Here is a 24,765-nt window from a genome sequence, read left to right as displayed (position 1 = left end):
TGTATAAGCCTGCTTCCCCTGGAGCTCACAGCCATTTTGCTTTGAGACCATTGAAGGAAACCAGTCACAGAAGTAAAAAACATTCCATAAATCTCTATGGCATTCTGCAGACAAGTTTTAAATATTTGGCAGGATCTTAACATCCCATGGGCATACTCTTCTTTACATATACCAACACCATCACTGATTAAATTTGCTTCCAACTTGAAAACCATGTGAAAACCATGTCAAACCTGTTTACTAGAAGTGAACAGCTGCTTACCTTGTGGCTTGGAAGTGGAGCAACCCTTTGAAGCCCCACATAGCTGCTTCTTCTTCTTCTTCTTCTTCTTCTTCTTCTTCTTCTTCTTCTTCTTCTTCTTCTTCTTCTTCTTCTTCTTCTTCTTCTTCTTCCTCCTCCTCCTCAAGTTTTGCCTCACCCACAACTCCTCCGTATTAAAGCTGCACTGGGCTACTTGGGTCACTGGTTGACATGACCAGATATGATTGTTTTCATAGAATCATAGAATCATAGAATCATAGAGTTGGAAGAGACCACAAGGGCCATCCAGTCCAACCCCCTGCCAAGCAGGAAACACCATCAAAGCATTCCTGACAGATGGCTGTCAAGCCTCTGCTTAAAGACCTCCAAAGAAGGAGACTCCACCACACTCCTTGGCAGCAAATTCCACTGCCGAACAGCTCTTACTGTCAGGAAGTTCTTCCTAATGTTTAGGTGGAATTTTCTTTCTTGTAGTTTGAATCCGTTGCTCCGTGTCCGCTTCTCTGGAGCAGCAGAAAACAACCTTTCTCCCTCCTTTATATGACATCCTTTTATATATTTGAACATGGTTATCATATCACCCCTTAACCTTCTCTTCTCCAGGCTAAACATACCCAGCTCCCTAAGCCGTTCCTCATAAGGCATCGTTTCCAGGCCTTTGACCATTTTGGTTGCCCTCTTCTGGACACGTTCCAGCTTATCAGTATCCTTCTTGAACTGTGGTGCCCAGAACTGGACACAATACTCCAGGTGAGGTCTGACCAGAGCAGAATACAGTGGTACTATTACTTCCCTTGATCTAGATGCTATACTCCTATTGATGCAGCCCAGAATTGCATTGGCTTTTTTAGCTGCTGCATCACACTGCTGACTCATGTCAAGTTTGTGGTCAACCAAAACTCCTAGATCCTTTTCACATGCACTGCTCTCAAGCCAGGTGTCTCCCATCCTGCATTTGTGCCTTTCATTTTTTTTGCCCAAGTGTAGTACTTTACATTTCTCCTTGTTAAAATTCATCTTGTTTGCTTTGGCCCAGTTGTCTAATCTGTTAAGGTCATTCTGAAGTGTGATCCTGTCCTCTGGGGTGTTAGCCACCCCTCCCAACTTGGTGTCATCTGCAAACTTGCTCAGGATTCCCTCAAGCCCATCATCCAAGTCATTGATAAAGATGTTGAACAAGACTGGGCCCAAGACAGAACCCTGTGGTTTTCCTCCCAACCATTTCCTCCCAACCACAATCAGCCACTGTTTGGAGTTTTCTCCACCTTTCCTTCAGTAAAATACTTCATTATGGTAGGGGATTGCAAACTGTGTCACAAGTTAGGGTGGGAATGGCATTTGACAGCCTGGTAAGTGGGGCCGTAGCTGGAGGAGTGGCTCAAGGAACACCCTAAGCTCTGGTAGGCCCTCTGCCTTCCTGGAATATCTCGCTGGGTTCCCTAGTGGGACCCCGGATGCTTGGTTCAGTACTGAGCTAAACACTGATACATGAGTTCAGTACCGGGCAACTCCCAAGGTGAGGGAGGGGTTGTACTTCCCATCTTGAAAGGAATGCCATTCCATCAGCAGAAGCTGAGTGGAATAAAGACTTGATCCTCACCCTGCTGCCATACTACCTCCACATACTGTTTAGTCAACAAAGTTATGGCTTGATTTTACCCAAAACTGGTGTTCATTTTGTATTATTTCCGCAACACACATGAGCCACAAATATGCACCTGCCTGGGGAAACAAAACTCTAATTTCTGTGGTGTGTTTTTTTTAATTAACAAATGAAACAAACTAAGGGTTCAATCCTAAAACTCGTGAAAGACTGACTTAAAAGGCTCTTGGATGTGGTATTACTGTTATGATATTTGTACACTGAGCCGCTCCAGCGAGGTCTGGCTTGCGTTTCTGAGATCTTACTGTGAGAAAGGAAGTGTGTGTTTATCTCCTTTCTTCCATGTGATGTTATTGTGTTCTTTTTACTTTCATTTCTGGTCTCAGAGGAGCTGGAAGCAAAATGCACAGCTCTCAGTTTATGAGCTGGGTAGCAGAGAATGGACTTTGTAAATAGCTTTAATAAAGTAGTTATAGATCTACTTCATGGCGCTTTCTTGCCTGTGTGTGCTGTGCCTCATGGAGGGCGGTCGCTTATCACCGTGCCACTGGACGGTTCTAACCGGCAGCCAGGAATGTGCACACCGGAGTGCTGGGACTCTGGGGCAGACTCACCACTAGCCCTGGGCTCGCATTCTAAGAATAGAATAGAATAGAACAGAAATTTATTCGCCAAGTACTTACATACTTGGAATTTGCTTTGGCTAATTTTACAATGTAAATGTACTTTATACAAAATATCTGTTAAATATCTGTGTGAGGATCGTAGTGTGCAGAACACTATTTCAAACAAAGAGGAGCCACTCCAACTGCACCAGGACCTTTTGCCTTCTGTCCCTGTAGTGACTTCAGAACAGGTTGAGGTGGTTGTTGGTGCCTCTGGCGCCGAGTGAATTGCTCTAGTTGATAATGCTTGACTTTGCTATAAAACTGATTCAGGTCATTTGCCAATTTTTGACTCCCCGGAGCAGAATAATATGTTCTCTTACATTCAGTAAAAATAAGATGTTCTCAATTACATACATACCTATGCCACCAGTAGCTCCCCCAGTCCACCTACAAAAAACTATGTGGTGATAGATGTGCCACCAGTGGCAGTGAAAATGGGACATTCTTTTGGGTATGGGGTTTGTTTCATGGGTGGTCTTTTTATATTTTTATTATTATTTGGGGATTTATTTATTTATTTAAAAAAATGAAGTGCAGTTTTAAGATCATTCTACGGATTGTGTGTTGTTAGCTATCCTGTGCTCAAGTATAGAGGAAGGGTGGTATATGTAAAATAGAAAAAGGGCCATGGGAAAACGAAAGTGCAGGTTCAAAAATGCTGAACCAATGGGCTGCATGCAGTTTGCATCCATCTGAGGGAGCAAGCGTGGTGTCATGGTTCAAGTGTTGCACTACTCAGCCATGAGGCCCACAGTGTGACCTTGAGCCAGCCATGCTCTCTCCAGCTGACCTATGTCACTGGATTGCTCTTAGGATAAAATAGGAAGGGAAAGAAGCATGTACAAAATCTTGAGCTTATTGGAGGAAAGGTGAGATATAAATGGAATAATGATAAAACAAAACAGCACAGCAGCAGCAGCAACAACAATTTTAGAAAATCCAATTTGAGTACTTGTTATTTATACCTGTAGTGGTGTTTAATTTAACACCAGGCATTTTCATTATTCTTTCTTAGAAATTGAAATTTCATATTGAAATTTGAGTTAGCATTGCAATCCAAATCCAAAAGCATGGAGAGAATTGACTACACAAATATGAAATATCCTTGGAGGGGATCTATTGCATAATTGCTTGAGAACATTTTGCATGAATTCCTTGGAGATAAAATGTAAAGGGAAGCTCTGGTTGTGTCAATGATATAAATATACCTTGCTCAGCTGTCTGTATCTCAGGTGCTTAGAAGGGCTTTCCTGGTTTGGTTTTAGACTCTGTGAGTAGAAACAATGAGGGATGTAATAAATATAAAGTAGCTGATGACTGAGAGACTGAAAATGTATACAGTATGTGTGAATTATAGGATGGGTGAGTGGGTTGCTATGACAATTCAAAGTGATATTGTCTGTGTGTGGAAAGGATGATGCAATAAATATCTGTGAAGTGGCTTTCTTTACTTATTTTTACTGACAGTTTTTAAATATTAAATGCATTTGTGATCAGCAATTCATCAAATGGAAAAATACCACTGTACTTTGAACAACTGGCCTGTAGCTTTCCCTGCCAGTAATAATAATAAAATAAATCAGAGCAGGGGGACTTTTCTCAGCCCAAGGGCTGCAGTTCTTTGCAATATGAGAGAGCTACCGGTACATGCCAGAAAAGGGTGAAACTAGAGACAAAGGGGAAAGAAACAGCAGATGGGACTCTTACTATTGCAATACATTCTAGCCATGCAAAAGCCTGAGGCTTCTGCAAGGAATCTGCTCCTCACGTACGGTATCTTCACCCTCCATCCATTAAGATAGCTGAAGGACACATTCCAGATAGGCAAAAGCACTCAAGGAAGGAACAGAGCAGGGATAATGAGGAGTCTAGTCTGGGGAAGGGCAAAGAGAGAAGTTGGGAGGATCGCTAATGTGGTCCAAGGGAAAGCAGAGCAATATGTTTGGCACCAGCTTGGCTGCATGAGTTGCCAGAAGGAGACACACAAGGAACCATTCTAATGTCTTATGGGCTCCAGATTTGGGTAGGGTTCACTCCTTAGCCTTTTCGTCTCCTGAAGATAGCCCACAATACAGTGGAGGTTTAGGATCAGAGTTTTCCCTATCCTAGAGGGATACCTTCTCAGGTAAATGAGCCCCATCTGCTCCTCACTTCTCTCTACAGCACATGGAGAAACCTCCTTATTTGACCATTGGACCCATTATTGGTATCATCCATTCAATCTGCTGGAGCCTGTCTTAAGATGCAGGGCAAGTTCCTAACTCTATGAGCTCCAAGCACTTAGCAAAAAGGGGTTTTTGCTACGCTCCCATGGGCACATAGGCACCATTCAGGCAAGCTTGGTGGTCTGTGTTCAGTTGGTTGGATCACAAGAAGGCATCTCAAGGCAGCCCTGTTTAGGGAAGCTTTTAATGTTTGATGAATTTCTGTACTTTAATATTTTGTTGGAAGCCATCCAGAGTGGCTGGGGGAACCCAGCCAGATGGGTGGGGTATAAATAATAAATTATTATTATTATTATTATTATTATTATTATTATTATTAGGAGTAGGAATAATCAAATCTGTCCATTTTGGTTTCTCTCTGTTTCTTTCTCATATTAAAGTAACAGATCCCTAGTTTTAAATACTAGTAGGATACTGGATATTGTTCTGGTAACCTTGTCTCGCAAAATGTAGATATAATTTTAAAAAATCATGTCAGTTTTTATATTAGCAATGCTGGGGGTTCATTTTGGGTGGTGGTCTAGATTTTTTAAAGAAACAAACAAAAAAAAAAACCCCAATTGAAGTAAATTCTACCAACTTTGTGCATGGATTGTCTGTAATATTCATATTGAGGGTAAAGAGAAATGTTCTGCATATTCATTCAGAATTGTGTTTCAGCAGGTTAAAAAAAGAAGAGGAAGAGATGGGAGAAAGTAACAAAGAAGAACAAAATAAATCAAGAGTGATGGAATTCATTCTGCTTGGCTTCCCTGGGTCTTCACATTTCCAGCTAACAATCTTCATCATCTTTTTAAATATGTACATCTTGACCATTTTGGGAAATTTCTCTATTATCCTCCTAATAGTAACTAATCGCCGTCTCCATACTCCCATGTATTTCTTTCTTTGCAATCTCTCTTTCTTGGAAATATGGTACACAACAGCCTCTATCCCAAAGATCCTGGCTGTGTTCCTCGGAAGAAGCAGAAGCATCTCTTTTACAGGTTGCATTTTGCAGATGTACTTTGTTTTTTCCTTTGGGTGCACAGAGCATTTCCTAATAGCCATCATGGCTTATGATCGATATGTGGCCATATGTTTCCCCCTTCATTACAGCACCATAATGGACATTCATCTTTCTAGCAAGTTGGCAGGAGGTTGTTGGCTTGGTGGATTCCTTGCTATGTGTATACCAACCTATCTGCTCACAACATTGTCTTTCTGTGGCCCCAATGTTATCAATAATTTCTATTGCAACATAGATTCCTGGATAGTTCTTTCCTGCACAGACACCCACTTTCTTGAGATAACAGCTTTCTTCATAGCTATATTTGTCATTGTAGGCTCCTGTGTGACAACCCTTCTTTCCTATGTTTACATTATCCTCACCATCCTACGCATCCCCTCCAAAAAAGGACGACAAAAAGCCTTTTCCACATGTTCCTCACATCTTGCTGTGGTGATTATTTGGTATGGCTCCACTATCTTCCTGTTTGTAAAGCCATCTAAACAGACCTCATTAGAACGGACCAAAGTTGTGAGCATCTTCAATCTTATTGTGGTGCCGCTTTTGAATCCTTTCATCTATACACTAAGAAATAAAGAGGTGAGGGAGGTGATAAGAAAAGTATTGCACAGGTGATTAACATAGCTCAGATGTGAAGGGGAAAGGGAAATAAATAAATAAAATCTGTATTAGTTGGCCTAGATTTTAGCAGTAGATAGTCTAGTTGTTAAGAGAGTTGCAGATGACTGGAGTAAGATTTCTGTTTGTGCGCGTACACACACACACACACACACTTTACATGTGCATTTGGATATCCCTAGGTGTGTCTACCCCACATATAATTCTATGAAACACCTTTCTATGAGAGTACTGAAACTTTGTGCATAGAGTCAAACTGTGTGTTGTTCCAGACATGTGCCTATCAACAAAAATACTCTTCACACAGAGCTATGCAAATGATTGGTTTATTGAAAGCAGTTACTAGAGACACAATTCAAATCAAGCTTGATTTCAGATTAAATCTCAGAATCACCACAACATTGTATAGCAATTTTATCTAAATTGTTTTTTCCTGTTGCCTGTGTTTGTTTGTTTGTTTGTTTGCTTGCTTGCTTGCTTGTTTGCAGCTATGTGTGTTATTTTTGTCACTCAAAAGAAAATGAACCATTTCTTTCTCTGGGACAACAGTAACTTCTCCACTAGCAGAAAACAAACAAAATGGCTTGATCATGAATTTGGAAGTTTCTTCCCCAGAATGATATACCCATTGACTTCATTTTGTCTATTTGGATAGATTTCCAAAATTGTTAATCACTACTATGCCATCATTCATTGGGTGCAAACATTAAAAATGGGAAAGTTGTTTCTTACAAAATGAATATCCAGTGCAGTACCTGCATAGTTTGCACTCTAAGAGGTTGTTTTTTGGGGGGGAGTAGGGTAGGGTGATGCCCAGGGATGGCAGATATTAATGATGGCCTTCCTTGCCTCACCCTAATAAAAAAAACATTTTACCTTTTACCTAGAGCACCTGTAAACTGTTTAGATACCATGGCTCAGTGATTGGTTCTGGCCATTGCATCCATCGTCAAAATTGCCTCTAGCTATTTCTAGTTGTTTTTTCTATCTTTAAAAATAAAAATAAAAATAATAAAATATTTAAACAAATCACATCTCTATAGAACTTCCAGTTTTTCAGCATAATTACATGTAAATGGAATGCATTAAAATAATACTTAAGGATTTAAAACCAGCCATGTTTTGAAGCAATCAACAACTGGCTTTTGCGCCATTTTTAAAACATATTTCCTTTTTATCATGATTCACAACACAGCACAGTATTTCTTACATGGGAAAAATTTTCTGTTTCTTTTTAAGTGTTCTATGGTTAAACATAGGAGGATATGCTAGTTGGCCTTTAATCGGGTCCTCACGGAGGGCATGTGTTGCAGTGAGACCTGGCAATCAGGCCTTGTGTTGTGGGTGGGAACATTGGAGCAGCCACAACACCCTATAGGTGGTCTCTCAAACTTGGGAGCAATTGGGCTAGCGGGATGCCAGTCAAAGCAGTTTGAGTAACTACTACTTAAACTGATGCACGTGCCCTGAGCTTCCCCTTTCGGGTACAGTGCATCGGAACACCCGCCCACCTCTCCCTATATCTAGGGTGTCGCCTGTTGTGTGTCACCTGTTGTTGGGACAGGGGCACGGCAGGAATTTTCCCCACTTGGCTGATTGGTTGGGGCCATTTGGGTTTCGCCTGCTGCATAGCAAATCATCACAACTTGTAAGGTTGCGGATAGGCACTGGTTCTTCTGGATAGGGGTGGCAGGATGCCTAGCTATCCCTATGTGTTGGGTATTCCTTTAAGAAGGAATCCAAGGACTCATGGTTGGTCTTCCCCGTGCGGGGTTGTGCTCTGAGCCTGAGTTCAGGGCACATCTGTGTGGAGGCATGGCAGACATCCCTGCTCGCCTCTGTCCCAGGTGTTCACCCTAGGCTGACTTATGGTTGGTGCCCAGAGTTAGCGCTGCCTGCCGGGCTGCAGGTAGCTAGTCGAACCAGAGCCTATGCAACCACTCACTTGATTTGTAATCAATAAAGTTGTGGCCTAAATTCTGCCAAAAACCAAACCAAAATTTCAGTCCTGTCTGAATTTATTTCTAGGCCTGGTTAAAAGGTCTCCACATGCAATAAAAATTCACACTGACACACACAGAATTTTGGTTTAAGGTTAATGAACAAAATTTAGGCCACAACTTTATTGATTACAGCAAATGTGAGTGGTATTGGCGTAGGCATTGGCAAATGACTATATTGGACTCCTGCCCCCTGTGCAAGAAGTCAGTAAGGGTAAACCACCCAAAGAGAAAGCCACATCGGGGGAACCTGCCTGTAGCTCTCCTCAGTGTTCACAAAAGAAGAGAAGAAGAGTTTGGATTTGATATCCCGCTTTATCACTACCCAAAGGAGTCTCAAAGCAGCTAACGATCGCCATTTCCCTTCCTCCCCCATAACAAACACTCTGTCAGGGCAGTCTTGAGCAGGTTGCATGCCCTGGCGCTGAGGGGCGGAGATCGCTCTGGCACCCCCGCCCTCGCAGGGTGCAGAATGGTTTCCGTGTGGCTTTGCCGCGCAGCGCCCTGCCTACCAGCACGGCGCCCTGGTGCACGGCGCCACCGGGGGGGGGGGGTCTACCTAGAGCTGGCACTGCACTCTGTGAGGTGGGTGGGGCTGAGAGACTTCAAAGAAGTGTGGCTAGCCCAAGGTCACCCAGCAGCTGCATGTGGAGGAGTGGAGACGTGAACCCGGTTCCCCAGATTACGAGTCTACCGCTCTTAACCACTCCACCACACTGGCTCCCTCACACAGAGGCCTGACATGGCCCTAGTCCCGCAAGCGGACTTTGGACAGGATCTAGGCCCTGGATTCCTTTAACAGAATACCCTTGGTCAATGGAGGGGCAGATGATGGCCGACCTCCCCTCCCCCACAAATTAATGAGCCAATGCCTAACCGCCTAACCTTACAAAGTTGTGACCATTGCTAAGAGGTAGGCGAAAACCAAGTGGCCAGTGCCAATCTGCCAAAGTTAACAATTCCTACCCAGTCGCTGTCCCAAGACGGGGAACCAACTGAAGTCCAAAGCAAGGTCAGAGGACATCTAAATTAAAGGGAGGGTGGGCGGTTGTTCAGCAGCGTGAAGCAGGTTCCTGACACACGTCACGCTGCCGCTTTTATACCCCCTCCCCCACGAACAACCCATGCAAAAGTGATTGGCCAAGAGGCCTGGGTGAACGTGGTGCCAACCTGGCATGACGGTATTACTCCACCCACGCCGGGGGGGGGGGGCGCTGAGATGAGGGCCTGTCCGCAACCAGGACCATCTTTTAAGATGATCCCATTTATGGCATCATTTGGCTCTTAACTATCTGAGATCTAATATGTTAGCAAAGTCTGCTGTAGGATAAAAACCCAAAACTCTTGTGAAATGTTGAGTCAGTTTATAACTATTGTAATTACTAACTAGATAGGAAGACAAAATCATTTAATTCTTCAGTTGGTTCTTCGTATTAGCTGTTCCCTTTTGTTCAGTTCAGGCTTCAACAAAATAATGTAGCATTTGGGAGAAAAGATGCAGGCCAATAATCCAGCACTGGAGGCTAAGATAGAAAAGATCTCCACAGCTAACATGTATTTCCCCTTAGTGCTCAAGTAGGTTGGAACAAAGGATAACCACACACTGCAAAACACTAACATGCTAAAAGTGATAAACTTGGCTTCATTGAAGGTGTCGGGTAACTTCCTGGCAAGGAAGGCCAAAGTGAAGCTGGCAGTGGCCAGGAGGCCAATATAGCCAAGGACACAATAAAACATTGTCACAGACCCCTCGTTACATCCAAGTATAATTTGTTCAGCCACTGAGTGTACGTCAGCCTCTGGCAACGGGGGAGAGATTGCCAGCCACACAATGCAAATGCCTCCTTGTATAAAGGAACAAGAAAATACAATGGAATTGGCCAGTCTCTTTCTCGCCCATTTCCTCATTCTGGATCCTGGCTTGGTGGCCATGAAAGCAAGAACCACAGTGAGGGTTTTTGCCAGCACACAAGAAACAGCCACTGAGAAGATGATGCCAAAAGCAATTTGTCGGAGGAGACACGTCACCTTCTGAGGCTGTCCAATGAATAGCAGTGCAGAAAGGAAGCAGAGCAGGAGGGAGAGGAGGAGAGTGTAGGTGAGCTGCCGGTTGTTGGCTTTGACAATGGGAGTGTTGTGGTTCTTCATAAATGTCAAGAGGACTAGAACGGTGACCAAGGAACCGGAAAGAGCACAAAAGGCTAAACTAAGCCCCACAGGTTCTTCAAAAGACAAGAAACTTATCTCCTTGGGAATACATAAATCATGTTTTTTGTTTGAATATGTTTGGTCTGAACATGTAGAACAATCACTCATATCTGAAAAGGAAAATATTTGGCTTAATCTCACAAACGTGTCATTAATCTCAAGAGCAGCCAATCTTACTATTTGAAACTGGAACAAAATAATAATTCATCTTGTGGAATGTAGTTTGTGATGATTGTAGGGATTGCAATGGTTAACAATGAACCTTTCTAAACTGGAAAGTTTCCTATTTCCTTCCAGCTTTGGGTTTTTAGCAGCCATTTGCTTTTTACCTGGAACACCAAGTTTAAGCAAATGATACCACAAAGCCCTCCTATGAATATTTTTTATAAGTATTTCAATTTTTCTAACAAGGGTGTTGTACACATGCAACTTAAAACAGCTTACTAAACCAATCGAAATACGACTTCTGTTTGGAAGGAACTGTATGCTGGCATACTGCCCTAAATTCATAATTACAGATAGCCCATAATTTTCCAGATTTACATGATTGCTTATAGATTTAACACTATGGTCCCCAAACGTCTCTCGATTCTGCTAGTTTCCCACGTACTATTTTCCATCATTCAAATGGCCACACAAAACCTGGAAATCATTAGCTCAAAATATTAGGAAAATAGAATACAAATGCAGCCCTAGTATATACACACATCCTTATGCTTTTATAGCCCTGTAGCAGGTGGCGCTGTGGGTTAAACCACAAAGCCTAGGGCTTGCCGATCAGAACGTTGGCGGTTCAAATCCCCACGACTGGGTGAGCTCCCGTTGCTCAGTCCCAGCTCCTGCCAACCTAGCAGTTTTAAAGGACGCCAAAGTGTAAGTACATAAATAGGTACTGCTCCGGCGGGAAGGCAAACAGCGTTTCTGTGCACTGCTCTGGTTCGCCAGAAGCGGCTTGGTTATGCTCGCCACATGACTTGGAAGCTGTACGCCGGCTCCCTCGGCCAATAAGGCGAGATGAGCGCCGCAACCCCAGAGTCCGTCACGACTGGTCCTATAGGTCAGGGGTCCATTTACCTTTAGTGATGAAATATCACCGAATCTGTCTACTATTTCTAAATACATTTATTTTTTACATACATTATTGCTTACCCTTCTGGCCTGAAATCTTCCCTTCTGGACAGGGGATGCAATCGTAGCAACAAAATGGCTCCCCTTCCTTTGCTTTCTTGCTTGAACCAGGACTGCACTGCTCACTGCACAGAGAAATAGGCCTTGCCTAATCCATGAAGACAAAAAGAGAATATAGAGCTTGGAATCGTAATGTGGATGGCACTCATTTTGTGCAAGGAACCATGCTCCCTTTCTCAATGAGAGGCAATGTGGAGAACAGGCATTGAATACAGAAGGCTGTTTGCATGAACAGCAGGGTGGTCATTTATGTTAGCTGCATTTCAGGAATAACCATTTACAACTCCCCTGTATCCAGCAGCTGAAACAATGATCTAATTGTGCTTTATGATAGTGCCAAAGCCACAATCAAGGAGCGTGGTGGTCATGTCCATTTTGTTGCATTTGAATTATTTAACACCAGTTCAAAGTCTCATTCCCGATTTTCAATCAATTTTAGGAAGAAGACTTTTTAAAGAAACAAGCATTTTTGATGGCATGGACTGTAGCCTCATCTCATCAGTCAAATTATGCAGTATAGTGAGGTGACTGGATCAGGGAGTTGTGATGCTAGAGGGTTTGCTCACCTTCCTCACTCTCACTCTGCAGACATCAAGGAACTATCAAAAATCAATGCATAAATAAAATACTTAAAAGTGACATATAGTTTGATCCTATGAATGAAATTTGATATGTTGGGTGATATTCAGTGATACAGTACTCTGAGCATACTATCTGAAATCATTGTGTGTTCGTTCGTAAAATAGATTACAGAAATAGGTAGATTTTGGGCAAGGCATTGGATATGTATGCGGTATTATGCAACACAATTCCTGGGGGATAAGTAAAGTAAGTTTCATCCTGACTGGGAGTGACCCTCTGACATGCACCAGCTGTTATTATCCTGCCAGGGCTGCCATTGGGAACATTGCTATGGCCCATTGGCCCACATGTGGGCCCACAGACAAAATCACCCCTTTCTGTCCGGGTGCTGAATCTAGCCGCAATCCAATAGGCATGACTCCAAGTAGGGCCATCATTTACAGGGCCACAAGGTTGTGTTTTTCCAGACTCCTGATCCGCCTATTGCAATGGGCCAATGCTGGTACAGCCAGGGGGAGAGAATGTGCATCCCACCACCAACTGTGCAGTAAGGATACAGCCATCGTGAAATAATATTGGGGGAAACTGGGTATTAAGAGTGCTAACATAAACCATATACCCCAGGTTCCCAGTGGCCCTTCAAAGTACGTTTCACGCAGAGTTTATAGAAAAACAAAATATGCAAACAGAAATTGACTTGGCTAAAATACACCACCAAGAGTTTAAAGACCAACCTAGCATGAAACCCCTGACTAGCAGTATACCGTTTAAAGTTTTTCTTTAACAGAAAAACAAACTGACTCGGAAGAGATTTTAAACTAAAGATAAACACGCTCTCTCTCAGCAACTTTACATACCCACATTCCAACCCTCCAAACCTCCCACAAAACTACCACACAAAATGCTTTCCAACGGAGCCTTATATACATGGAATAGAGCCCACGCCTGTGAGCAATTAAACAGAAATTACCGGCACCTGTTTTTATTAAACAGACAGTATTGACATTAGACCGGCTCAAAAGCAACTTTGATTATTCAAGAAACCAAACAGCCAGGAACCAAATGCAACTTCCTTGGATACAAAATAAGTGGAGACTAACTCCAGGTGGCGCTGTGGTTAAACCACTGAGCCTAGGGCTTGCTGATCAGAAGGTCGGCGGTTCGAATCCCTGTGACGGGGTGAGCTCCCGTTGCTCGGTCCCAGCTCCTGCCAACCTAGCAGTTCGAAAGCACGTCAAAATGCAAGTAGATAAATAGGAACCGCTACAGCGGGAAGGTAAACGGCGTTTCCATGTGCTGCTCTGGTTTGCCAGAAGCGGCTTTGTCATGCTGGCCACATGACCTGGAAGCTATACGCCGGCTCCCTCGGCCAATAATGCGAGATGAGCGCGCAACCCCAGAGTCGGTCACGACTGGACCTAATGGTCAGGGGTCCCTTTACCTTTACCTTTAACTTTAGAATACAACCAATGATCAATATTTTACATATATCCAGTGCAACGATGCATATTTTTTATTCACCCAACAACTCCTGAAGAGGAATTTCATGAAGTGTAATTTGTTTAATCAGTTTTCAAATTCTCCATAAACACCAAACTCATCCCTGTGCAGTTAAACTGTGTTTACAATCAGGACTGAAAATACTGACAATTTGATTGTACCTGGTTAAACCACTTGTGCCATGTTATCACATCTTCATGGATGGTGAACACTTCACCCGAAGAAGTCTGGGGATTCATTCTCCCAACTTGAACTTTATGAAAGGATTGGTTTTGCGAAGCAATCCAATTAATAACATCAAGCCCAGCTTCCAACTCCCCCTTCTGGTTGAAGGAAACTGTGTCTCCCGCACTATTATTAAATGACACACCTCTGAGGAAATGATGGAACTAGATTTTGAAAAGAGAGAAAAGAGAGGTGTGCGTAAGTTTTACAGATGAAGACAATGTTAAGTGCATCTCACAAGGACCAGAACCATCAGGGAGATAGTTTGCATGTTTAGACCTTTAAACCTCCCCTTTAAATAAATTCACACAAGTCTAAAAATTTTGGTTTGGTTTTTGGCAGAATTTACGCCACAACTTTATTGATTACAGCAAGTGAGTAGTTGCATAGGCTCTGGTTCGACTAGCTCCCTGCACCGTTGCAGGTAGCGCTGACCCAGGGCACTACCATAGGTCAGCCTAGGGTGAACACCTGGAATGGTGGAAAGCCGGGGACATGCTATGTCCACCACCCAGATGTCCCTCTGGACTCAGGCACAGGCACAACCCCTCGCAGGGTTGACCAAACCATTGAGTCCCTGGATTCCTTTAATGGAATACCCCTTCACATAGGGATGGCGAGAGCGTTCCCCCATCCCTATCACCTGAACCAGAGCCTATCTGCAACCTTACAGGTTGTGACAATTTGCTACGTGGCAGGCAAAACCCAAATGGCCCCACCCAATCAGCCAAGTGGGGAAAATTCCTGCCGTGCCGCTGTCCCAACGACAGATGACACACGACAGCATAGCAAGGTCAAGCGCACACGCCCTAAATATAGGGAGAGGTGGGCGGGTGTTCCGATGCACTGATCAAGAGAGAAAGCTCAGGGTCATCCCTTGATCCATTTGGGTAGCATCCTATTGGTCAGATTAAACCCAGCATCAAGGGACCTACCAATCAGGTGTTCTGGCTATCCAATCGTACCCACCCACAAAACAAGGGTTTGGTTGCCAGGTCTGACCGCAACACGTGCCCTCTTTGAGGGAGGACACAAATTACTACACTATTTTAACACCAATTTATGGCACATTGTCTGAAGGGAAATCTGGCCACATTACCTGCCACCGCTGATAAACCTGAGATTTCAGCTTCCTATTGTCTTCCAGTAATCTTGAATTGAGTCTGGAGGAGAACATGATATGGAGAGCATGGGCCATGGCATAAACAGCATTGTATATACAGTAGCTATGGCCCGTCATGCTCATTTCAAAAAAGGGTGTAGGCAGCATTCCCAGGTTCTCCTCTCCAGTGCAAATATTCTCATCCATAACTTCTGTGACTGTACTAGGGAAGACACAAGCAAAGGCCTGTTGCCAGAAATCCTTGATGAAATAATCTCCTTTTGTGGTGCAAGGACTTATGTGTTCAAGAAATTTGTGAAATTCTGGTAGAACATTTGAGTGAATTGTGAAAGACAGAGCCCCATGGATTATTTGTGTATCCCAAGTTTTTTGATAAACTGCAGCAGTCATCTCCATCTGGGCTGTCATTATCCACACTTTACCTCTTGCATCCTCTCCCATCTCTTCTTCTTCTGATAAATATGGGAACCATCTAAGAAATATCATGGAGTAAGATTCTCCATAGAAGACTATCACGTTGGCTTTGCTCCTCATTACTTTATCACGTATTTTTGCACCCTCTTGTAACAAGTCTTTTACGTCAGTGTCAAAAGATACTTTGGAGATTCTTTCTATGAAGGCAAAACAGATATCGCTAGCGGAAAACATTGTGGCCACTGTTTGCACAAATTGTTCTCCATTCTCAAGATCCATTGTAAGGAGCCCAATCCATGTCCACCTGAAATGCAGAAGTAAGGAGAGAATCCCCTCATACTGAAGGGCTTCCTGGGGGACCATTTGGTAGAAGGAGAGGCCTGGAGTTTTATCATGCATGATAGGAGCAGGACCATATGTGAGCTAAAGGGAGGAGCATGCAAAAAAGGTAACAAACAGGAATGCTATAATGCTTATATTCTATATTATTTCACTTAACATTTTAAAATGTACAGCAGCACAATAAACAAAACCTTAGAACTACAAGAACAACTTCTACCCACATGTGCCTATGTGTCCGCTATGCCCAGTGGAATTGGCACTACCACTGGTGTAAAAAAAATTCTGTTATGCACTTGTAAGAAGAACTTGATTGTTTAATTTGGCAGTGCATACACTTTGAAACTCCCTGCCTGTTAAGATCAAGCAGTTGGCTTTACTGTAGACTTTTTAAAGGTAAAGGTAAAGGTACTCCTCACCATTAGGTCCAGTTGTGGATGACTCTGGGGTTGCTGTGCTCATCTCGCTCTATAGGCCAAGGGAGCCGGCGTTTGTCCATAGACAGCTTTTGAGTCATGTGGCCAGCATGACTATGCCGCTTCTGGTGAACCAGAGCAGTGTACAGAAACGCTGTTTACCTTCCCGCCGGAGCGGTACCTATTTATCTGCTTGCACTTGATGTGCTTTTGAACTGCTAGGTGGGCAGGAGCAGGGACCGAGCAATCGGAGCTCACCCCGTCGTAGGGATTCGAACCGCCGACCTTTTGATTGGCAAGCCCTAGGCACTGTGGTTTAACCCACACTACCACCCGTGCCCCTCTTTTTAATTGCTGCTTAAAACTTTTTTTGTGTAGGTTAACCCACTTAGACGGTTATAAAGCTGAGGTAATTTTAAGTTGTTGCAGTATTTATGTTTTAACGTATGGTTGTGATTCCCCCCCCCCTTGATTTTTCTATTTTCTCTTCTCTTGACTCTTTTTGAGGTCTTCTTTACCACCAAGTGATTTTAAGTAGAAATAAATAAATAAATAATGATGGCTTATGGAGTTTGGTTCTTAGGTTCAATTAATGAATGTAAAATATTTTCATACAAAAAATTGTTGAAACATTTAAAAGAGATAAAAGAGGATGTGTTTCAGATAAGTGGGATCATCTTTAAGGATGGTCTTGGTTGCAGGCAGGCCCCCAGGCCAGTTCCTCCTCCCGGTGTGGGCGGAGAAATGCCATCATGCCAGGGTGGCACCACGATCACCCCAGCTTCTTGGCCAATCACTTTTGCGTGGGGTGATCATGGGGGGATATAAAAGTGGCACCGTGATACGTGTCAGGCACCTGCTTCCCGCTGCCAAACACCCGCCCACCCGCCCTTTATTTTAGATGTCCTCCGACCTTGCTCTGGACTTTGGTTGGTCACCTGTTTTGGAACAGGGGCTGGGTAGGAATTTTTCCATCTGGCAAATTGGCACCGGCCAGTTGGTTTTTGGCTACCTCTTAGCAATCGTCACAACTTTGTAAAGTTTGGCGGTTACGCATTGGCTCATTGATTTGTGGGGGAGGGGAAGTCGGCCATCGCCTGCCCCTCCATTGACCAAGGGTATTCCGTTAAAGGAATCTGGGGCCTGGATCCTTGTCTGAAGTCCGCTTGCGGGACTAGGGCCATGCCAGGCCTCTGTGAACACTGAGGAGACCTACAGGCGGGTTCCCCCAATGTGGCTTCCTCTTTGAGTGGTTTACCCTTACTAACTTCCTGCAAGGGGGCAGGAGTCCGATATAGTCCTTTGCCAATGCCTAAGCCTTTTGTAATTATATATACTTAGTTCCTGAGCCTGATGTTGGGACCCTGATGTTGGGAAAGATTGAGGGCACTAGGAGAAGGGGACGACAGAGGACAAGATGGTTGGACAGTGTTCTCGAAGCTACGAACATGAGTTTGACCAAACTGCGGGAGGCAGTGGAAGACAGGAGTGCCTGGCGTGCTATGGTCCATGGGGTCACGAAGAGTCGGACACGACTAAACGACTAAACAACAACAACAAGTTCCTGAGGCAGGTCACAGACTCACACCCTATTCATATCTTAAATGTGCCCTTAAGACAGGATTTGTGAGAAAAGAGACAATGGGGAGGTTTCCCACTTTGACCTCGCAGAGCAATATTTGAAGTCAATTTGTTCAGGACTATTCCAGTGGAGTTTCAGACATGTGGTTTATATATACAGTTATGAACATTTATATTTTATATATATGTTTGTGTGTGTGACCTTAAAATTATTATAACTGTGAATTTTATTCTAACGAGGGGCTGGTTTGGGGGCCTTGCCACGCAAGCTGCCTCACTGTGTTTCGACCCTGACATGCTACATTACTGTGTCATTTGTCTCATTTCCCATCCAGATTTTGTTCTAACATCTGCTTATATTTGTAAGAGTGTTAATGCCATTTAAGATGGTTATCACTGCCCAAATGGAATTAACAGTATTTTTCTGGACCAGGGAGATTTATGCAGGATCTATGCTGATCCTTTTTCTATGGCACCTCAAATCCTTTAAATATATGCACTCCCTTCATACAGGCACCCTCCTGCCTGCATCTGTGCAAATACAAATTTAGTTGTGCAATCTAATAGGCATACAATGCTACTTGCTTGATAATTTAAGTATAGCCTCCCTAATTATTAACAAAATGTTCCTTAGTTGGATCAATGCTCCATAACTTTCAACTCCCCTTCTGAGAAGTGCACTCCAAGATCTGCCTCCCATGTCACTTTCAACTCTCAGGTTATGCTTTATTCATAACATTGTTGTTGTTGTTTAGTCGTTTAGTCGTGTCCGACTCTTCGTGACCCCATGGACCATAGCACGCCAGGCACTCCTGTCTTGCACTGCCTCCCGCAGTTTGGTCAAACTCATGTTCGTAGCTTCAAGAACACTGTCCAACCATCTTGTCCTCTGTCATCCCCTATTCATAACATTATTTTACATATTTTAGCCTCTAAACCACCAAGTGAAATATGGTTGGCCATTCAACCATGAGGGGAAAATCCCCTTAAACCCATCATGCTCAGGACCAAGACTGATATACCTGTGGAATTTTGTAGATATCCAAGACTGTTGCTGCATGAAGAGAGGTTAGGGGGTCAAGTCCCCCGATGACGGCTATCAAATCATTCTGAGTGTCACATTTGTAGCTGGGGACGAATCTCTCTGAGCTGGATGTAAGGAGCAGTGTGGCATGATAAGTTCCCCTTGCAGTGAAATAGCTGTCAAAGATGTGGAAGCCCAAAGTGGTATTGGGTAAGATTTGAGGGTTGCCATTGATCTCCTTTACTGCAAATGCCAAGGCCAGGACGTGCTGGTAATTCTTAGGCACCACACTGGAATAAGAATTGCAATCTGTATCAGAAGGATATCTTACATTGTGTAAAATTATTATTACTGATTTTTCACCAATGTAGTAGTAGTAGTAGTAGTAGTAGTAGTAGTAATGCTAATATTCTGCCCATCTGACTGGGTTCCCCTGACACTCTGGTGTCTTATCCTTTGCCAATTACCAATGTGATGCAGAAGATAGTTTCAAATTACACATGACCCAGAAATTTTTCGCATAATCAGAGGTGTTTTGTTAAAGGTACAACAACATAGCTTTACTCACTCTGATACAAAGTCTACCTCTGGCTTCAAATAAGGTTTTAAACCTACAGACACTCGTCATAGCTGCCAAGTTTTCCCTTTTCTCGCGAGGAAGCCTATTCAGCATAAGGGAAAATCCCTGTAAAAAAGGGATAACTTGGCAGCTATGACACTCATCTGGGAATAAGTCTTATTTTACTCAGTAGCACTTTTGGATTGTGCTATAAACCATTAGGTATATACCAGTATTTGAAATGTAGCACACAATGGCAAGAGGTGGTATTATGACATCCAAGTCCACATTTGCATATTGTTTTTCTAAAGTTGTGGTTATGGATTGTTTTATTTTTTTAAAAAAGAAATATATAATAATATTTTAACCCACCCTGGACCTTACGTTGACGTATAGGGGGAAAAGAAAATTGATAATGATGGTGATGGTGATGATGGTGGTGATGAAACCACCCTGCTCATTTTATAGACAAAAAGCTGAAACTGCATGTTGCTTTTCTAAAGATTAAAGCAACATCCCTGTATTGGCTAAAATTCAACCTAAATGATTGACATCTTTCCCTTAAGTGAGGATGGATTTAGGTCTGATACTCATTTTTGGCCAAAAGAAAGTTCAATAAAATCATTTGACATGAAAATTAAAAGTAATTGGCATCAAAACCATAATTTATGTAGCATATTTAACTTTAAACCCTAGATTCTTACATCCACTTAATCTTTAAGGATAAACAAATCCTTTTTACCAACTCTTTGGAAGGTTAAGCAGCACTACCACTAACAAAGAATTTGGAAAATTACATTCATCATTTTCAGTATTGCCTTTCTAAAGTGGAAGCCACAAGCTTTGCTTTTCTATGGGACAAAATAAAATTAAATGCAATAGCTTAGCATTTTATAACATTAAAAAATGAACAGGTTGTATACATAACTATAATTTTACGTTGGATATTCATTTTTTCAACCCAATATTCTTTTCACATAAGATATATTTAAAGGAAAATAACAATATTTAGGTTTTGGTATCTGAAGAAGTGTGCATGCACATGAAAGCTCATACCAATGACAAACTTAGTTGGTCTCTAAGGTGCTGCTGGAAGGAATTTTTTTATTTTGTTTCGACTACGTCAGACCAACACGGCTACCTATCTGTAACAAGGTTTTGATAGCCAACCATTCTGAGCCATTAATCATCACTTCACCGAATGATGGAAGCATCAGTGGTCAATAACCAAAACAATAAATTTTGTAGTGGGAGGTCGGTTGGGGGAGCGGAGAGGATGTGAATATGAGACCAAATATGTGTTCTTATTATATCACACTTGCAAAGAAAACTAACTCATATTGACTGTTTGAATCCCCACCCCATGTGAGTCCATTCATTTAATACATTTGGGGACCTATGCAACACCCCCACCATCCATCCATTTTTCTGAGATTATGGAGCACTGATGGGTGATGACTCTATACTCCTATGTCCAGACCATGCATTCATCTGATTTATGTATCTTCTAAAAAAATTCAACTCCTTGTCCTTCTATGGCTGGGCAATTGAGAAATTACCTGTTTAGCTCTATTCTTTTTTGAAAGAAAGAAAAAAGGCACAAAATGAAACAAGACACAGGTATAAGGTTTGAGCTATAGGGTGGACTGTTCAAATGAACAAAGAAAGGATTCCCTTACATAAGCCCTTCGGGCAGTACCTGTGGGGGTTCTTCAGTGAAGGTTAAGGTATTGGAGATGATGTAGCCGTGAGAAGCTATGCCACCAAGGATGAGGTCTCCTGACTGGTGATACTTGTGAAGTGGAGGGTGTGGATCATGGACATGACACTTCACAATGTGATCCTTGCATGCCATGTGAGGTGGCAGTAAAAGAAACACCACCAGAAATATCACCATTCTGGTTGCAAGGACAAATCTTCATTTGAGGGACATTACACTATCTCCATTGTCAACTCCCTTCTTAAAGTGTCTATAGCTTCCAAGGCTAATATAAACATTCATTCAGTCTGTAAAGAGGCATGCTACCTTGAATAATAAATACTGCTGGTGTCAAGCAGTAGTTCTGAACTCTAATTGGTATATTTAGTAAATGGTAGCTTTCAAATTCTTTCCTATTCAAATTCCACAGGGAGTTTGAGAGGCAGCAGAATTAATTAATGTCATTTTTGATGTCAGGGTTTCACTGTGGAATAGCAGGAGGGAGCTAGTTCGTCACATCTGAACATATTTCCCCTAATCAGTTGAGTATCGAAATGAGTGCAAGTAATCAGATGTACAACACCATGTTTTGGAGTTAGAAAACACATTGTCAGAGACAAGATACAGCCAGCAGAGGCTGAGCACTTTGAGAGCCAAGGAGATGAGATAAGCCTAGAATGTGAAACGTGGGAAGGGCAGAAGAGCTGCAGTGGAAAACTAATCTTTGAGTACAAAGAGCAGGAAGGGGGGAGTCCAAGGGGGGGGGGACACAAACTGTCAGTTCAAGTTTGGGCTCAGAAACAGGGGCACCGGAAATAGCCTGTCCAAGAGGCGGGAAAAAGCAAAGTGGGGGAGGGGTTCGTTGCTGGGGGAGGAAGAGGCAGAGCTCAGCAAACTTAGGAGAAGAGGCTGAGGACTGAGCTCCGCAGTGATTTACGTGTTTAAACAATAAATCTGAGATAATTACTGCTGGAGTTGTCTCGCTTCTGTGGGAGAGACCCAAGCCATTACACACATTATTTTTTTTAAAAAAATTTTTTTTATTGGATTTTACATAAAAAAAGAAAAGACAAAAAAAGCGAAAAAGTTTTTTTTAAAAAAAAAGACAAAAACTTTAAGAAAAAGCAAATACAGAGATCTAGAACAATATCATCACGTCTTATTTCTTCATTGTTCTTCACTTATCTTCCTTACCATTCTTTTATAGTTAACTCATAGCATTTCTAGAATCTTAACTAAACATCATAAAGATACATCTTAGCTCTCTTATTTATATATACTTCTTAATCAATTTATATAAAAGGGTGAAGAAAAAATGAAAAGAAAAAACCCATAAAAATAATAAAAAAGACATAATTATATTTTTCAATTTCAAATCTAAACATTTCGGACTTCCTCATTCCCCTTCCTTGAGTTCTTTATAATTCACTAATTATTGCAGTTTCCAACTCTAAAATTACATTCTTTCTTCTAGATTATAATTTCTTTTTAACCATTGACCCTTCATGCTTCTCTTTACCTTAATTACCCAATATTCTCTACCCTTTTACCCAGAAATATTCAGACTAATAAAAGTTCGCATAATCCCCCCTCATCCCACTCCTGCTCTGTCCCAATCTAAATTTTGCAGAACCCCCCCCCTGCTGTATTTCCAATACTTTATTTTCAATCTCATTCTCTTTCTGCCCCCCTCCTACTTCCTCCTCCCCCTCTCTCACTGGGGTAACAACCTTTTTATTTTTCCCCTTTGGGGGGGGGGGGCTTTTGAATCACCACCCTTCCCTGTTTCACCCCTCCCACCGGTGAAACAGTGATTTCTTCTTCCTTCCTTCCCTGTTCCACCTCTCCCACCAGTGGAACAGTGGTATCTTCTTCATCCTCATCTGTCTCAAAAATCCATTCTGTTGGTTTAGCAATCTGTTCTCCCTTAATTATTGCATTTCCTTCAAAATTATGGTTCTCCTCTGCCATTTTCAAAGTTTTCCCAAAATTCACATCACAGCATGCGTCTTCTTCTGGTCTTTCCTCTTCTCCCTTTTCTTCCTCTCTAAGTTCAAATCTATCATCTGTTTCAAAATTCAGTTCAGTGGATTCATCAATCCTCTCTTCCATGCATGTTAGAACAACTTTAGGGTTGCGAATCTGTTCTGTCATTTCCAAAATTGTTGTCAGAATCAAGTCCCACTGTGAGTCCTTCTCCTCACAATCCAGAACTTTCTCTTCCAACCTGTTGGTGCTCTCCGCTTCCATGATTGTAGCAGGCAGGAAGTGGTGTTATTATTGTCCTTGTTTTGTATTTTCCAAGTGCAAAAGGAATAAAATCCCGTCTGAACTGGCTCCAACCTCTATTTCTTTACATTTTTCTCTTAACAGTCAAACTCAAATTCAGCACTGAGCAGCCTTTGCTTTTAAAAGTTCCTCTTTTATTTATCTACAGCTCTCAGTCTCAGGCTCACAGACAGACACATTCTTTTCTATTGTGACATCACAAAGACAGCTAGCCGATCCTTCCTTTGACCCGACTCCAAGTTCACAGGGGGGGGGTTCCCCTTGTCAAATCACAGTCTTTTGCAGAGATTTAGGTGCACTTTATCTTTTTCCCTTACTCTGCATCAGGAAAAAGTTTGTTTTAAAATAAATTCCTGAGCTTTCCATGGGTTTACTGCATCCTCCATTACTCAATTGGGGGGGGGGGCTGACTTCCCTTTTAAGTCTCCTCCCAGCACCAAATTCTTAGTCCAAATCGTAGAATTTTGACTTAGTCCAGGTCTAATCTTTTTGCAGGAAAAATCCACTGCTTGCAGGTTGTAGGCACGGAGCTTCGCTTCGTGGAGGTAACGAATGCGCCCAAAATGGCTCCCGCGACTGCCACCCCACTGGCTCTCGGGGGCTCTAACGAGCTTCCCGGGCAGCGGAGGAGTCGCCTTTGGAGTTCTGCCGGGCTATTTCTGTGGGGATCCGCGTGACTCCCGCAGAATTCCCCCCCCCCCGTGATGCCAGAAACCTCAGAGCTCGAGGTTTCTGCGCCTCTCCACCAGAGCAGTAGACCGGAAGTCAAGCCATTACACACATTAACATGTCTTAGGAGGACCACACTGAATGTTCATACTGAACTTTATTAACTCATTCTGGGGGGTATCAAATGTCCTCTCACAGATTACAAATGGGGGCAAAGCATTGGTGGGAGGAATTATCAGTCAGGGTGGGGTGTAGGGAATCTTCACAAATACATGTCTATTCTCCAATCAGAAACTCAGTTGCCTTCAGAAACTCACCTGCTGAGTCATTTGAAACTCTAGACTCAAATGCTCCTGGGAAAGACATTTCCTTAGTATGTTACTAGGGTTGTGCCCATGCGACATAGTAGAAGAAGCTTATATGCCTTGGAATACAGGAATAGTGGGGGTTTTTTAGGGGGGGAAATGTGGATACGTTTAGTTTGAACTTGCAGGACCTTCATTCAGCAAGTGGAAAATAGTTGGCTTGATCTCACAAACATGACAGAAATCTCCATAGCAACCA

The 24,765-nt window shown here is 42.7% G+C and overlaps 2 protein-coding genes across 2 annotated transcripts; one reads left to right on the top strand and one right to left on the bottom strand.

Moving 5' to 3' along the window:
* The first annotated feature begins 5,443 nt into the window (after nt 1-5,443).
* Nucleotides 5,444-6,382, top strand: LOC118094720 (olfactory receptor 6F1-like). The gene has a single exon (XM_035135327.2). The coding sequence runs from the start codon at nt 5,444-5,446 to the stop codon at nt 6,380-6,382; it is 939 nt and encodes a 312-aa protein (XP_034991218.2).
* A 3,419-nt stretch (nt 6,383-9,801) lies between these two features.
* Nucleotides 9,802-23,493, bottom strand: LOC118094719 (vomeronasal type-2 receptor 26-like). The gene is made up of 7 exons (XM_060281143.1): nt 23,095-23,493; nt 21,224-21,336; nt 18,984-19,275; nt 15,188-16,048; nt 14,025-14,252; nt 11,743-11,869; nt 9,802-10,703 (listed from the first exon to the last, which is right to left on the bottom strand). The coding sequence occupies exons 1-7, from the start codon at nt 23,491-23,493 to the stop codon at nt 9,802-9,804; spliced, it is 2,922 nt and encodes a 973-aa protein (XP_060137126.1).
* Between the last annotated feature and the right edge of the window lie 1,272 nt (nt 23,494-24,765).

Source organism: Zootoca vivipara, chromosome 13 (genome assembly GCF_963506605.1).
Source record: "Zootoca vivipara chromosome 13, rZooViv1.1, whole genome shotgun sequence".
Taxonomy (NCBI): Eukaryota; Metazoa; Chordata; class Lepidosauria; order Squamata; family Lacertidae; genus Zootoca; species Zootoca vivipara.
The sequence above is the reverse complement of the archived record's forward strand: the minus strand, read 5'-3'. Positions and strand labels throughout refer to the sequence as shown.

Coding starts and splice junctions, on each gene's coding strand:
- LOC118094720 (XM_035135327.2), top strand. CDS start 5,444: ATGGGAGAAAGTAACAAAGAAGAACAAAATAAATCAAGAGTGATGGAA.
- LOC118094719 (XM_060281143.1), bottom strand. CDS start 23,493: ATGGAAGCGGAGAGCACCAACAGGTTGGAAGAGAAAGTTCTGGATTGT. Junction 21,337..23,094: donor AAGATACCACTGTTCCACTG/GTGGGAGAGGTG, acceptor CCACTTCACAAG/TATCACCAGTCAGGAGACCT. Junction 11,870..14,024: donor GGCACAAGTGGTTTAACCAG/GTACAATCAAAT, acceptor TTCATGGATTAG/GCAAGGCCTATTTCTCTGTG.